At 45.5% G+C, this 12,062-nt stretch overlaps 1 protein-coding gene across 4 annotated transcripts in view; it reads right to left on the bottom strand.

The window, feature by feature from the left end:
* The window catches only part of GRIK3 (glutamate ionotropic receptor kainate type subunit 3), a 276,204-nt gene that overhangs the window by 43,341 nt on the left and 220,801 nt on the right, over positions 1 to 12,062 (bottom strand). For 2 of the 4 annotated variants that reach the window (XM_048825737.2, XM_048825739.2), the window contains 2 exons: positions 1,088 to 1,310; positions 593 to 843 (listed from right to left, as the gene is read on the bottom strand). The exons of 1 other annotated variant lie outside the window; for it this stretch is intronic. In XM_048825737.2, coding sequence (XP_048681694.1) covers positions 593 to 843; positions 1,088 to 1,310 — 474 coding nt within the window. The remainder of the gene's footprint in view (positions 1 to 592; positions 844 to 1,087; positions 1,311 to 12,062) is intronic. One more of the 4 variants, XM_048825738.2, reaches the window with a different exon arrangement.

The raw sequence follows: 12,062 nt of genomic DNA, 5'->3' as shown, positions 1-12,062 counted from the left end.
TTGCCAAGACAATTGCCATAGCATGGCAGGACAAGGTTTAGTGGCTCCTTTACTGCTCGTGGAGTTGCCACTTGCCAAGCCCATTTTGGTGACCGGGTGTCTTGTTTCCCTGGGAGATGCATATTGCATTGGCTACAGGGCTGCTCCCTGCAAGTCACTGGCCTTCTCTTTTCCCCCTGTTTTCTGTCCACCTTCTTCAGCACCAGGCCCTACCTCGCCCAAGGCAGGTACAGTCCATCATCCCCTCCCTGGAGGCAACATCCTTCCAGATGGGGGATTTGGTTAGGACATCCAAGCCATACAGTATAGGGAGAAGAGCTGTGAGTCCCACCCTATGGCATCTTCGTTTTATCCCTGCTCTGGGCTGCCAGGGCTTTTCCCCAGTTGGTGAGGCTGAGCGGCGCTCAGGGCTCTGACACAGCCAGGGTCCTCTTGACCATGCAGCAAGTAGCACTGCTACCAGTCTTCCAGCTCTCCGAGCTGTGTGCGCCCTGAGCACGACTCCCAGACTCCTGCGAGAGGCCAAACCTGGGACCTGAGCTAGGCTCCAAGGCCTGCAGGGTGGGGGCCAGGAGACCAACGGTGCCGATACCTGCTCGCGCTCCGCTGTTTTGCGCAGCTTGTAGACAAACTCAATCATCGCCACGAATACCGACAGCACCAAGCCTGCTGCTAGGACAATGAAAATCCCACCGATGTTCTGTATCCCCAAAGCGCTGGCCTCTTTGCTCTCCTCCTCAGGGCAGCCGCTCCCTCGCCACCATTTCTCTTTCATTATATGCAGCTTGTCTTCCTCTTGGAGCTGGAGAATCGCAATGGTGATCTTATCCCGGTACGGTGAACCTGCGGGGGAGGGAGAGCGGATGCAGTTACACACGCAGCGGGGAAGGAAGACAAAAGCCACCAAGTGCAGGCAGCGTGTCTGTGTAAGCAGGGCTGTGCATCTCCCTGTTCACCCAGCAGATACTCCTGGGTGTTTTCTTCAGAAATACATGGCTGGGAGCGATTAGCTCAATGCCAGCTGTTGTGTTTATGCTAAGCAGCCCCTCTCTGGGCCGTGTACACAAACTGCACCATGGTCACTTACCCATGGGAGTTCCAATCCCATAGCCTTTGGAGTCCATCAGCCCTCCAATCTGGGTCAGGTTGCAGTTCCTTTGTGTGATATATTCAATAGTGGTGGACTCCATTAGGAGGGCGTATTCTGCAGTGAGGGCTCTCTGGATTCCTTCCTCGTTATTTTTAACGAGTGCTGATGGCTTGCTGCTCATGAACGCCCACATCTTTTCGAAGGTGGAAATTTTGGATTTCTGGAACAACAATAACAAGTCGTCCCACCCCCCCAGAAGTGAATTAGCCTTTTATTCCTTTGCTGCTAAACAATGTCTGGAAAATTCCAAATTGTGACAAGGATACCAATAAAGTTAAAGCCACAGGAGACAACCAAAATGTACAAGAATGTCAGTGGCGGATTCGGGAAAGCTCATTGGTTAATGTTGGCATCCTTCTCATTAAAGGAAAACCAGAGTAACTTTGAGGCTGTCTGACACACCAGAGGTAATCACAACTATTACTAACAACAATGATGCTTTGCACTTAATTAGTGACTGCACAATAACTGGAGATCCTCAGATGAAAAATGCTGTTAACAACCGTTGGCTCCATGAGTGCCCCCAATGCCTCTTTTACCAAATGTGTAAACTGAGGCACAGAGGAGCTAAGTAGTTTTCCCACGTCCTAACTATCAGTATCCTGACCGACAATAACACTACAGGAACTCCCTCGCATTATTTCCCATTTGTACTGAGGTAGCGCCTGGGAGCCCCAGTCACAGACCACGACCCCGTTGTGCCAGGTGCTGCACCAAACACAACAACAAATATCAGAGTAACAGCCGTGTTAGTCTGTATCCGCAAAAAGAAAAGGAGGACTTGTGGCACCTTGGAGAGCATAAGCTTTCGTGAATGCATCCGATGAAGTGAGCTGCAGCTCATGAAAGCTTATGCTCAAATAAATTGGTTAGTCTCTAAGGTGCCACAAGTACTCCTTTTCTTACAACAACAAATAGAGCATCCTTGCCCCAAAGAGCTTCCAATCGAAGTAGAAAAATGCATTTGTACATTTGAACAATGCACAATCACACTTTGCTTTGATGCCTTGCAAAAGTTGATATTATGATGGACTCCCAATATGTCTGTCAAATTATTCTGAATAATAACAGCCACCTGAATTCTGCTTATCCCTTTATCTTTCTACCCAATGACCGAGGAGAAAGAGGGTTTCAGAGAATGTGTTTCACTCTCTCCAACTTTCAAGCACCGCAGGCCATCTGTGTCCCTTCTGAGAGATGTTTCCCCGTCAAACAGGCTTTATGGTTTTACATAAACAGATGCACAGAGACAGTAGAGAAGCATCAGCTATATTTTGCTGGTGCTAAGAAACTGGGACTTTTTTTTTTTTTTTTTCCTATTGGCAGACTTCCCATTGGAATGGGGACTACACGTTTTCTGGACTGGCACATGATGTGACCTTTTGTCTTCATTTGCTCATTCAAAAATCGGTTAGGATGGGAAGAAGTAATTTTGTTTTCTTTATAACATGATCCCAACTGGCTTAAGATCGCCTTTTGAAGTGTCTTTTACGTGTGCGGTAACAAAAATTGGTGAAGCGTAGGCACTGGCTTCGGAAGGTTCCACAGAAACAGATGCGCGTACAAGTCCCCTTAAACCAGTTGGTCGGTTAATCTTCGTTTCATGGCCAGGTACTCCATGGAAGGAGTAAATTGCAGCCACGAGTGTGTATTTAAAAGGCACCCGTTTCTTCCATGAATGATGAGACCTCACTCAGGGATGTCCGAGTTCACCCCTTTGTATGCTTAGTGCAGGCACAAATTAGCACAACACAGCAAACAGCCACCTTGCCAAAAGCTTTAGCAAAAGAAATAGAAATATATTACATGGCAAAGCCATATGGGCAGGCCCTTCACTTCAGAACTATTGCAGGAAGTGTACTGTGATAAGTAGAACTGGAGAAAGAGGGTCTGGGTCAGGTTTCAGGATTGGATGTAGTCTGGTGGGGTCCGAAGCCGCTCAGAAATGCAAGCTGAACCAGGTTTCTACCAAACAAACCAGGGCCTCGGCATATAACACTTGTCTCTTTGCATGTGCATTACAGATCTATTTCCTACAACTCTGGGCTAAGGAAAATTATTCCCCCTTTGGGAATGGGTCACCGAGGACTGTAGCTCTTTTAATAATGGAAAGGATGGGAGGAAACTCCCACGCTCTCCAAAGTGAGAGCTCTTTTGAAGAGGCATGTAAGGGGGCAGTGCTTGCTCAGTCTTGTCATTTATTTTTTCCATGACAAACAGTTGGAGAATCTCTCTCCTCAATCTCCCTTCCCATATGTTTGCACAAGATAGCAGCATGCATCATCCAGGCAGATACCATCAGCTGAGCAAGAAGGAGCGGATTTGGAGAACATATCACAGGCTCGGTCTGTTTCTTTGATGAAATTTACCATGTGTTGGAGAGGATGAGGATGGAGGGTGTCAAAAAATTCTGTCCTCACACTGGATGTGACAAGAATATAAATGTGTCAAGCAGAGCGAGCATGAAACAAGTCCACAGCACTGTTTAAGCCATACCTGGCTTTTTTGTGCTTCTGGCTCCCAGTTGCACGGGATGCATGAGATGGCCCAGTACTCTGGGATTGAGACGAAAACGTTGTGCTCGCGGTGTCTGAGCTTTCTCTCACTATACATATTATCTAAATTCTTCCATTTATGAGGCCCATCCCCTATGCTTAGGCAAGGCAGCAGACGCGGGTCTCAGGAAGAGATGCACAGAAGGGAAGGAGGTGGTGGCCATGCAATACGTTCTGAAGTGAAGGGCCTGCCCATGTGGCTTTGGCAGGTCATATAGTTCCATTTCTTTTGCTACACCATTTGGCAAGGTGGCTGTTTGAGGCATGGGGTCACTGAGTGCCTCCACTAGGCATACAAAGGGGTGAACTTGGACACCCCTGTGTGAGGTCTCATCATTCACGGAATAAATGGCTGCCTTTTAAATACACACTCGTGTCTGCAATTTATTCCTTGCACTGAGTACCTGGCCATGAAATGAAGATTAACCAACCCCCTGTTTTAAGAGGATTCGTATGTGCCCCAGAGCCAAGTTCCTCCTATCGTAGGTACCTCTATGGGCCACATTGCTGTAGGATCTGAGTACTTCACAGCTTTTGATGTACTCATCCCCCCAGCACCTGTGCGAGGAAGGGAAATACCTGCCCTGAGGGAGCCGAGGCATAGAAAGTCTAAATGACACATGGATTCCATGGCAGAGGGGGAATTGAACACCCGTCTCCTATGCCCCAGGCTCGCACCCTAACCCATACGTATTCTCCAGCAAAAGCTGTCCTTTGAGCAATCCTATTGCAATGGGCCAGATCCTTAACTAATATCGCTCACCCCAGGATTCAGTGGTGGTATGGCCATTTACACCAGCTGAGGATCGGACCCATGCCTTGAAGTAGATTTGGGGCAGCTATTGGACCTCAAAAAAAAACAGCAGGAAATTTAGGCCACTGAAGACTATTAAAAGCGGCAAAGAATGCATCCGACAAAGAGGGTATTCACCCACGAAAGCTCATGCTCCAGTATGTCTGTTAGTCTATAAGATGCCACAGGACTCTGCCGCTTTTACGGATCCAGACTAACACAGCTACCCCTCTGACAGAAGACTATTAAATATCTATACATTGCAATGCATAAGTGAGGTGAATAACATGCTTTCCTCCCCGACAACGACTTGTTTAACACTTGCATAGTTCACATCAGAGACCTTTGAGTCCACGAGCATGTCCTTTCTCTCTCTCTCTCTCTGCATTTACTGCTGCCTGGGTGCTGACACAGAGCTCTTTAACAACATCAGTGTTCTCCCAGTTTAAAGCACAGAGAGAAGTAAACTGGCAAAAAATCAATCGGCTGCATTTAGGGACGCTAATAGGACTAGCATGAGGCAATGTAGCTCTTTAGGCAACTTAAATTACATGCGACAAGCCTCTTTCCTACAGAGAAGGCACTTTTCTCCTCTCGCCTCCTGAAATCACTCCCTTTGACTGACTGAGAAAACGTAATAGTAGTTTGAAAGGCTAGGGCAGCCCATTTCCCCCCCAACGCATCCCCGTCACATGATCTCATTTAGTGCAGGGGGGAATGGGTGCTAGAGCAGCAGGGTATCTCCCGGCTCTTCACTCTGCATCCTGAAGTGTGAACCTGGGTCAATGGCAAATGCTCCCTTCTCTTTAGATCCCACTTTGATGAATTTCAGAGGAGCAGCTGTGTTAGTCTGTATCCGCAAAATAAAAGGAGTACTTGTGGCACCTTAGAGACTAACCAATTTATTTTAGCATAAGCTTTTGTGAGCTACAGCTTGCTTCATCAGATGCATTCAGTGGAAAATAGAGTGGGAAGATTTTATATACACAGAGAACATGAAATGATGGGTGTTACCATACACACTGTAAGGAGAGTGATCAGGTAAGGTGAGCTATTACCAGCAGGAGAGAAAAAAACCCCTTTTGTAGTGATCATCAAGGTGGGCTATTTCCAGCAGTTGACAAGAATGTGTGTCAAGAACGTGTGAGGAACAGTTGGTGAGGGGGGAAGGAAATAAACATGGGGAAATAGTTTTACTTTGTGTAATGACCCATCCACTCCCAGTCTTTATTCAAGCCTAATGTAATGGTGTCCAGTTTGCAAATTAATTCCAATTCAGCAGTCTCTTGTTAGAGTCTGTTTTTGAAGTTTTTTTGTTGAAGAATTGCGACTTTTAGGTCTGTAATCGAGTGACCAGAGAGATTGAAGTGTTCTCCGACTGTTTTTTGAATGTTATAATTCTTGACGTCTGATTTGTGTCCATTTATTCTTTTACGTAGAGACTGTCTGGTTTGGCCACTTTGCAACAGCTACTTACAGTCACTCATGCATGAGTAATGAACCAACAGAATTAAAGACCCAGCAACACTTGCTGAGCCACTTAAGAGAGCAAATGTGGCAATATGATCCCCCAGACAGAGGCATAGCTTGAAATACATGAACACAAGCTACTTCTGCCTCTTCTGCTCTCCTCCAATCCATGCTTTCAGCAACCTCACAATTTCTCAAGGCCAAAATGCCACTAGTCACATTGTCCTTATCATCACGAGGGTAAAAGGTGTGTTCTTACTCATGTTAGCTAACACCAGGTAACTAAGAGGAGGTAAAAAGCTGGTGAAAACAAGGCAGAGTTTAATATAAGGTCCAGCTACCTTGTACAATATTATCTTTTTTCTAATTAAAAGGGAAAAAAACCAAATCTGTCCGTCTCTAACTAGCTAGTTGCTTGCTTGAACCTGTCCGATCACAGATATGGGCCAATGTAAAAGGGAAAAAATATGGGCACTGGACTGTAAAAAGTGAGTGCAAACTGCAAGTGGTACCCACTGCCGCTCTACTGGTATGCAGTTGACAGAGGCAGCTAGCATCATTGCAGATGGGGAGGTGTGCAGCCTTGGCCTTCTATTGAAAAGCACCGAGTTCCTGTGAAGACGGTACTCCCTCATCCTGCAAGGCTGCAGGAATTGTAAAGGTCCAGAGAAAAACTTTCAGGGGCTCATGCTCTTAATCCTCCCTCCCTGTGACTGAAAAGTCTCCATTCACGCTGTCATAAATATAAAGGGAAGGGTAAACACCTTTAAAATCCCTCCTAGCCAGAGGAAAAACCCTTTCACCCGTAAAGGGTTAAGAAGCTAGGATAACCTCGCTGGCACCTGACCAAAATGACCAATGAGGAGACAAGATACTTTCAAAAGCTGGAGGGAGCGAGAAACAAAGGCTCTCTCTGTTTGTGTGATGCTTTTGCCGGGGACAGAACAGGAATGGAGTCTTAGAACTTAGTAAGTAATCTAGCTAGATATGAGTTAGATTCTGTTTTCTTTAAATGGCTGAGAAAATAAGCTGTGCTGAATGGAATGTAGTTTCCTGTTTTTGTGTCTTTTTGTAACTTAAGGTTTTGCCTAGAGGGATTCTCTATGTTTTGAATCTAATTACCCTGTAAGGTATTTCCCATCGTGATTTTACAGGGGTGATTCTTTTTACTTTTTCTTCTATTAAAATTCTTCTTGTAAGAAACTGAATGCTTTTTCATTGTTCTTAAGATCCAAGGGTTTGGGTCTGTGTTCACCTACGCAAATTGCTGAGGATTTTTATCAAGCCTTCCCCAGGAAAGGAGGTGTAGGGTTTGGGAGGATTTTGGGGGAAAAGACGTTTCCAAGCGGGCTCTTTCCCGGTTATATATCTGTTAGACATTTGGTGGTAGCAGCGATAAAGTATAAGGGCAAAAGGTAAAATAGTTTGTACCTTGGGGAAGTTTTAACCTAAGCTGGTAAAAATAAGCTTAGCAGGTTTTCATGCAGGTCCCCCATCTGTACCCTAGAGTTCAGAGTGGGGAAAGAACTTTGACATGGTGGCAGAGGTGGGATTTTAAAGGTGTTTACCCTTTCCTTTATATTTATGACACGTCAAAGAAAAGTGCTCCAGGTCAGGTTAGATTGTGATTAGAAGCAAATTAACTTCCACTTAAATTGTTCTATTGCCTCAGAAAGTGTATTCTTGGTCATCAAAGAGTTCTTGGACATGCACAATAATTGCCTGGTATGAAACTGACTGTCAGTAAAGAAAGAAGTTAATTGTGCCTGCTTCAGAGGTAACTGGATATTTGTCACTTATTGATTTAAAGGCTAAATGATTATTATAAAAAAAAATTATTGGGATTCATCAACTATGCTAAACGGACGTCTGTAACACAGTGGTTGGATGTTAGTAACATTCTTACTAATGAATTGCCATTTAATTTTAATAGGGTATTGTGTTCAAATTAATGGAAGTGTCTGAATACAGGGTCAATCTGAAGTGATGTCCATCTGCTATCTTGATATTCAGTCCCACTGGTAACACGTTCCATCTGGGCAGGTGGGAATAATGGAAGATTTCTGACACCTGGTGTAGCCCCAAACTCCCCCAAATCAGACCTGTTGCAAAAGGTCAGTGAAGAAAAACTGGGGCAAAGCAATTTCAGGGGCCCCTTCGCCCCCTTCCCTGTCTCAGACCTCAGACATTCTTGTGGGGGCCCCTGTGGGGCCTGGGGCAAATTGCCTCAATTGTGCCCCCCCCCCCCCCCCCCCGGGCGGCTCTGTGCTCAGTTGCTCTGGAGTAGTAAGAGCTGATCTTAAATGACCTGGCTGCGAACTGCTGGGGAACACTGGATTGTCAGAAGTGCTGACTAGAAAGGCAGGGATCGCCTATGGTATCTCTAGGTAAAGAAAGACATTGGCCAGACCACCCCAAATGTAGCTCTACTTAAATCAGTGCAGCTACATCAATTTACACCAGAGGGATAAACAGATGTGGCTGTTTCTCAGTCTAACCTTACCTTGTGTTCTGAACCAAATGTACTTGCAAAAAAGCTAAACAAGCACACTGAACGTAGAAAATGCTGTGAACAGTGCAAATGACTCTGACTCTGTTCTTTACAGTCACAGCTCAGGAGCTGCCTGTAATAACCGGTGTTTCAAGACCAGTCACTCAAATAAATTAATGGAATAGTGTAGGAGAGCCAAAATAAAAGTGCCTTGGCAGACACATATGCTTTTTTATCAGTGAAATTGGCAAGAAAGTCTCTTTCAGGCTTATGCTTTTCAATTCCAGACCATACAAAGAAATAAATTGATTTTCACAAACTGAAGATACTTCATCTTGAGAATTTAACATTTCTGTACAAGGAAATATATATGAATGCTGTAAAAGGCACATTATAACCAGCATTTTTGTTCTGAGAGAGATAGCATCCTTCTTAACACAGTATTTCTGGTATTTTCTATAATGGAAACGAGATACAGCTCCTAAATTAATTGATCTCTTCCTGGAACCCTCGTCTTCCAGCTTATCTGACCTGCATTCCCTGACAGTAAATGGCTTCTCATAAGCTCTTTCCACAACGATGAAGTGAGCAAAACTCTCTCTTTGCCGTGCATAGGCGGCAGCTAGCCAGGTTGGCAACAGAGCAAGGCCATGGTTAGGCCTGACTGATCTGAGCCAAAGGGACGTCTTTCCAGTGGGCTTTCGATAAAGCCCAACAAAAGCCATGCCCTGCATTTTTCAAGCTATTTAGGCTTTGCTGTACTCAGCATCGACTCAAGTGGCTAAATCCCTTTTGGAGATATGAGATTTAGGCTCTTCACTCAATTAGGTGTTACGATGCTGAATGTAGCAACATCTAAAAACCTTTCAAGGTCTGGGCTGATGTCCCCCTGCCTACAGATAGGGACATCAGGTGGCAGGTGGGGAGTCTTCTCAGGTAACTGTGGCAGGAGGCTTTTGCCTTCCTTTTCTTTATGCTTCCATTTTCTCCACAAGTGACAGCACCTTGATCATGTTTCAGAGAGGCAGCCGTGTTAGTCTGTATCCGCAAAAAGAAAAGGAGGACTTGTGGCACCTTAGAGACTAATAAATTTATTGGAGCATAAGCTTTCGTGAGCTACAGCTCACTTCATCGGACACATTCAGTGGAAAATACAGTGGGGAGATTTATATACTCAGAGAACATGAAACAATGGGTGTTACCCTACACACTGTAAGAAAAGTGATCACTTAAGATGAGCTAATACCAGCAGGAGAGCCGGGCGGGGGGGGGGGGGGGGGGGAGGGGGAGAAAACCTTTTGTAGCTTCCCTTGCAGCAGCAGATGTTCCTGTCCTGGCCCTCATCAGCAATTCTCTATGACATTCCTACAGGCTAGAGAAGCTGCAAACCAAAGTGACATATTGTGTCTTCATAATGCAGTTAGCAAACGATGCTGCTAGCCTTAGCAAACCAGGCAGCAGAGAAGCTGGGAATACAGATTCCCAGGCTGAGCGGGAGGGAACTTTTAGAGCTGATCATGGAGAAGGGGAGGGGTGATAATCTCATAGGGGAATCCCCTATCAATCAATCCTGGGGCATTTTTCTGCAGCGAGCCAGATGCGATGTCTGCTTCCCTTCAAGGCTGGTATGCCCTAAAATAGACATCAGACGCTGCACTCCTCTGTTTGTCCAGAAGATGATCTGTATCACGCAACCCGGGTGCATTTGGTCACCAATTGCCCAGGGCCTTTGTTCCGCAGGACCCTGTGTCTCGAGAATGGCTGCCACAGCATCATCCCCAATGAACAGAATGAAGAGCGGGTGTCTTTGCAAACATTGGGGCAGATCCCCAGCTGGTGTACACAGGCATAGCTGTACTAAGTCATGGCGAGGGGCTGCTGAATTACGCCAGCCACGGGTCTGGGTCAGAGTTTGGGGTGGGAGCATCTGGATGCCAATTAAGGAAACTGAGCCACATTTCTCTCTCCAGGGAGGACAAACGCACAGCGTCCCACAAGAGCATTTCGGCTGCTCCAGCAAACAAAGCCCGTGTTAGCCCCGAGAATTCATCTCTTCCCAGTCGTAAGACAGAGAAATAAAATATACTGTGGAACACAAACAGACTCTGCCAGATGCGTGAGAGGAACCAAAGTATGGGTGGGATGGAGATGGCTAAGAAGCTACAAAGATACTGCACGTACACATACACACACACACACACACACACACTCTTTTATTTCCACATAGAAATCTCATTACAAAGAATATTTAAAATGCAACACTGAAAGTGAACCTCCTCCTAATGGCTCTTCTAAGCTTTTATTGCCTATGAAGGTAACACAATATGTCTGATCATGCTGAAGAGGAGCCTGCTTACGCAGACTCCACTGTGAAAAGCAGACTGACACTGAGTTTGAAATGCTCTGCAATGTTTGTACCGAAAAAAAAAAAAATCCCATTTCCTTAGGAAGGCGCACCCGCTGCCCGTCAAACTAAGCATGGGCTTTGGAAAGCGTAACTTCTGGTCACCATTGTCATAGCCAACAGCGGGCGGTGAATCTGCAGGGAAATGCTCTGCTCTTTCTTCTTGTTAAAATTCAGAGCACCAGCTCCCTTTAATGAGTCTTGGCTATTAAACTGCTGACTGGCTAATCTAAATGCTATTATATTACACCCATTCAGCGTTTTACAGTATTCCAGGCACAACCTGGCTTCTAAGATGTGAACTGTTTTGGTCCATATATTTCCAGCTGAATTGAAATGATAGGAAGGTATAAAGGGGTTGGGGAAAGGTACATTTCTCAGTACGGTTAGCCTGCTAACCAGATCAGAAAAGCAGCCACATTTTCACCATCCAAACAATGAAAGTCCCCATTTCTCTGAATCCTGGCATCTCCCTTCTGGCAGGGAATTCATAGCTTACTCACACAGCGCACTCATGCTTTACCTTACATTTAATGTTAATAGTGAGAAAGTGCATTGAGATCCTTGGATGGAAATCTTTAAACCAGGGCAAAATATAATAATGATAATATTTGTCACTCCCTCTTCGAGGCTATAATTCTGTGCTTGGCTATATAAGAACAATCACAACTCTGGTTCTTTGCCACATGGTTTAATCGGCAGTTGCACAGTATTAAAAACACCTACACCAGGGCATTCCACGCAAATGGTCTGTTATGTGATCGGAACCAGCTGGAGCACTCGACTGGGACTGAGGAGACCTGGTTTAAATTCCCAACTCAGCTATGGACTTTCTATATGAACTTGGGCAAGTCATTTCACCTGCGCTGGGCCTCAGGTCCCCCTGCTGTGAAAACGGCGATAGGATTTCCCCACCTGACAGGGGTGTTGTGAGGATCACATTCATTAATGAGGGCAAGGTATTCAAATACGATAGTAATGGGAGTTGGTAAGCGTCAGTGTGATCCCAGTGTAATGATGCTGGATTGGAACCTCCTTTTACACTGGCCACCAGACAGTCATCAGAGCTAACAACTTTCCCTTTCTAAGCTCTGATGTGCTTTGGTGTATCAGGGTCTAACATACCCACCTGGTTGGGACTGTTACCCAACCAGGATAACAGGGTAAAAGCCTGCACTCTCCAGTCTCAATCTCTTCCT

The sequence above is a fragment of the Caretta caretta genome, chromosome 19, assembly GCF_965140235.1.
Source record: "Caretta caretta isolate rCarCar2 chromosome 19, rCarCar1.hap1, whole genome shotgun sequence".
NCBI classification, from domain to species: domain Eukaryota; kingdom Metazoa; phylum Chordata; order Testudines; family Cheloniidae; genus Caretta; species Caretta caretta.
This window is presented reverse-complemented; position numbering and strand designations above follow the sequence as displayed.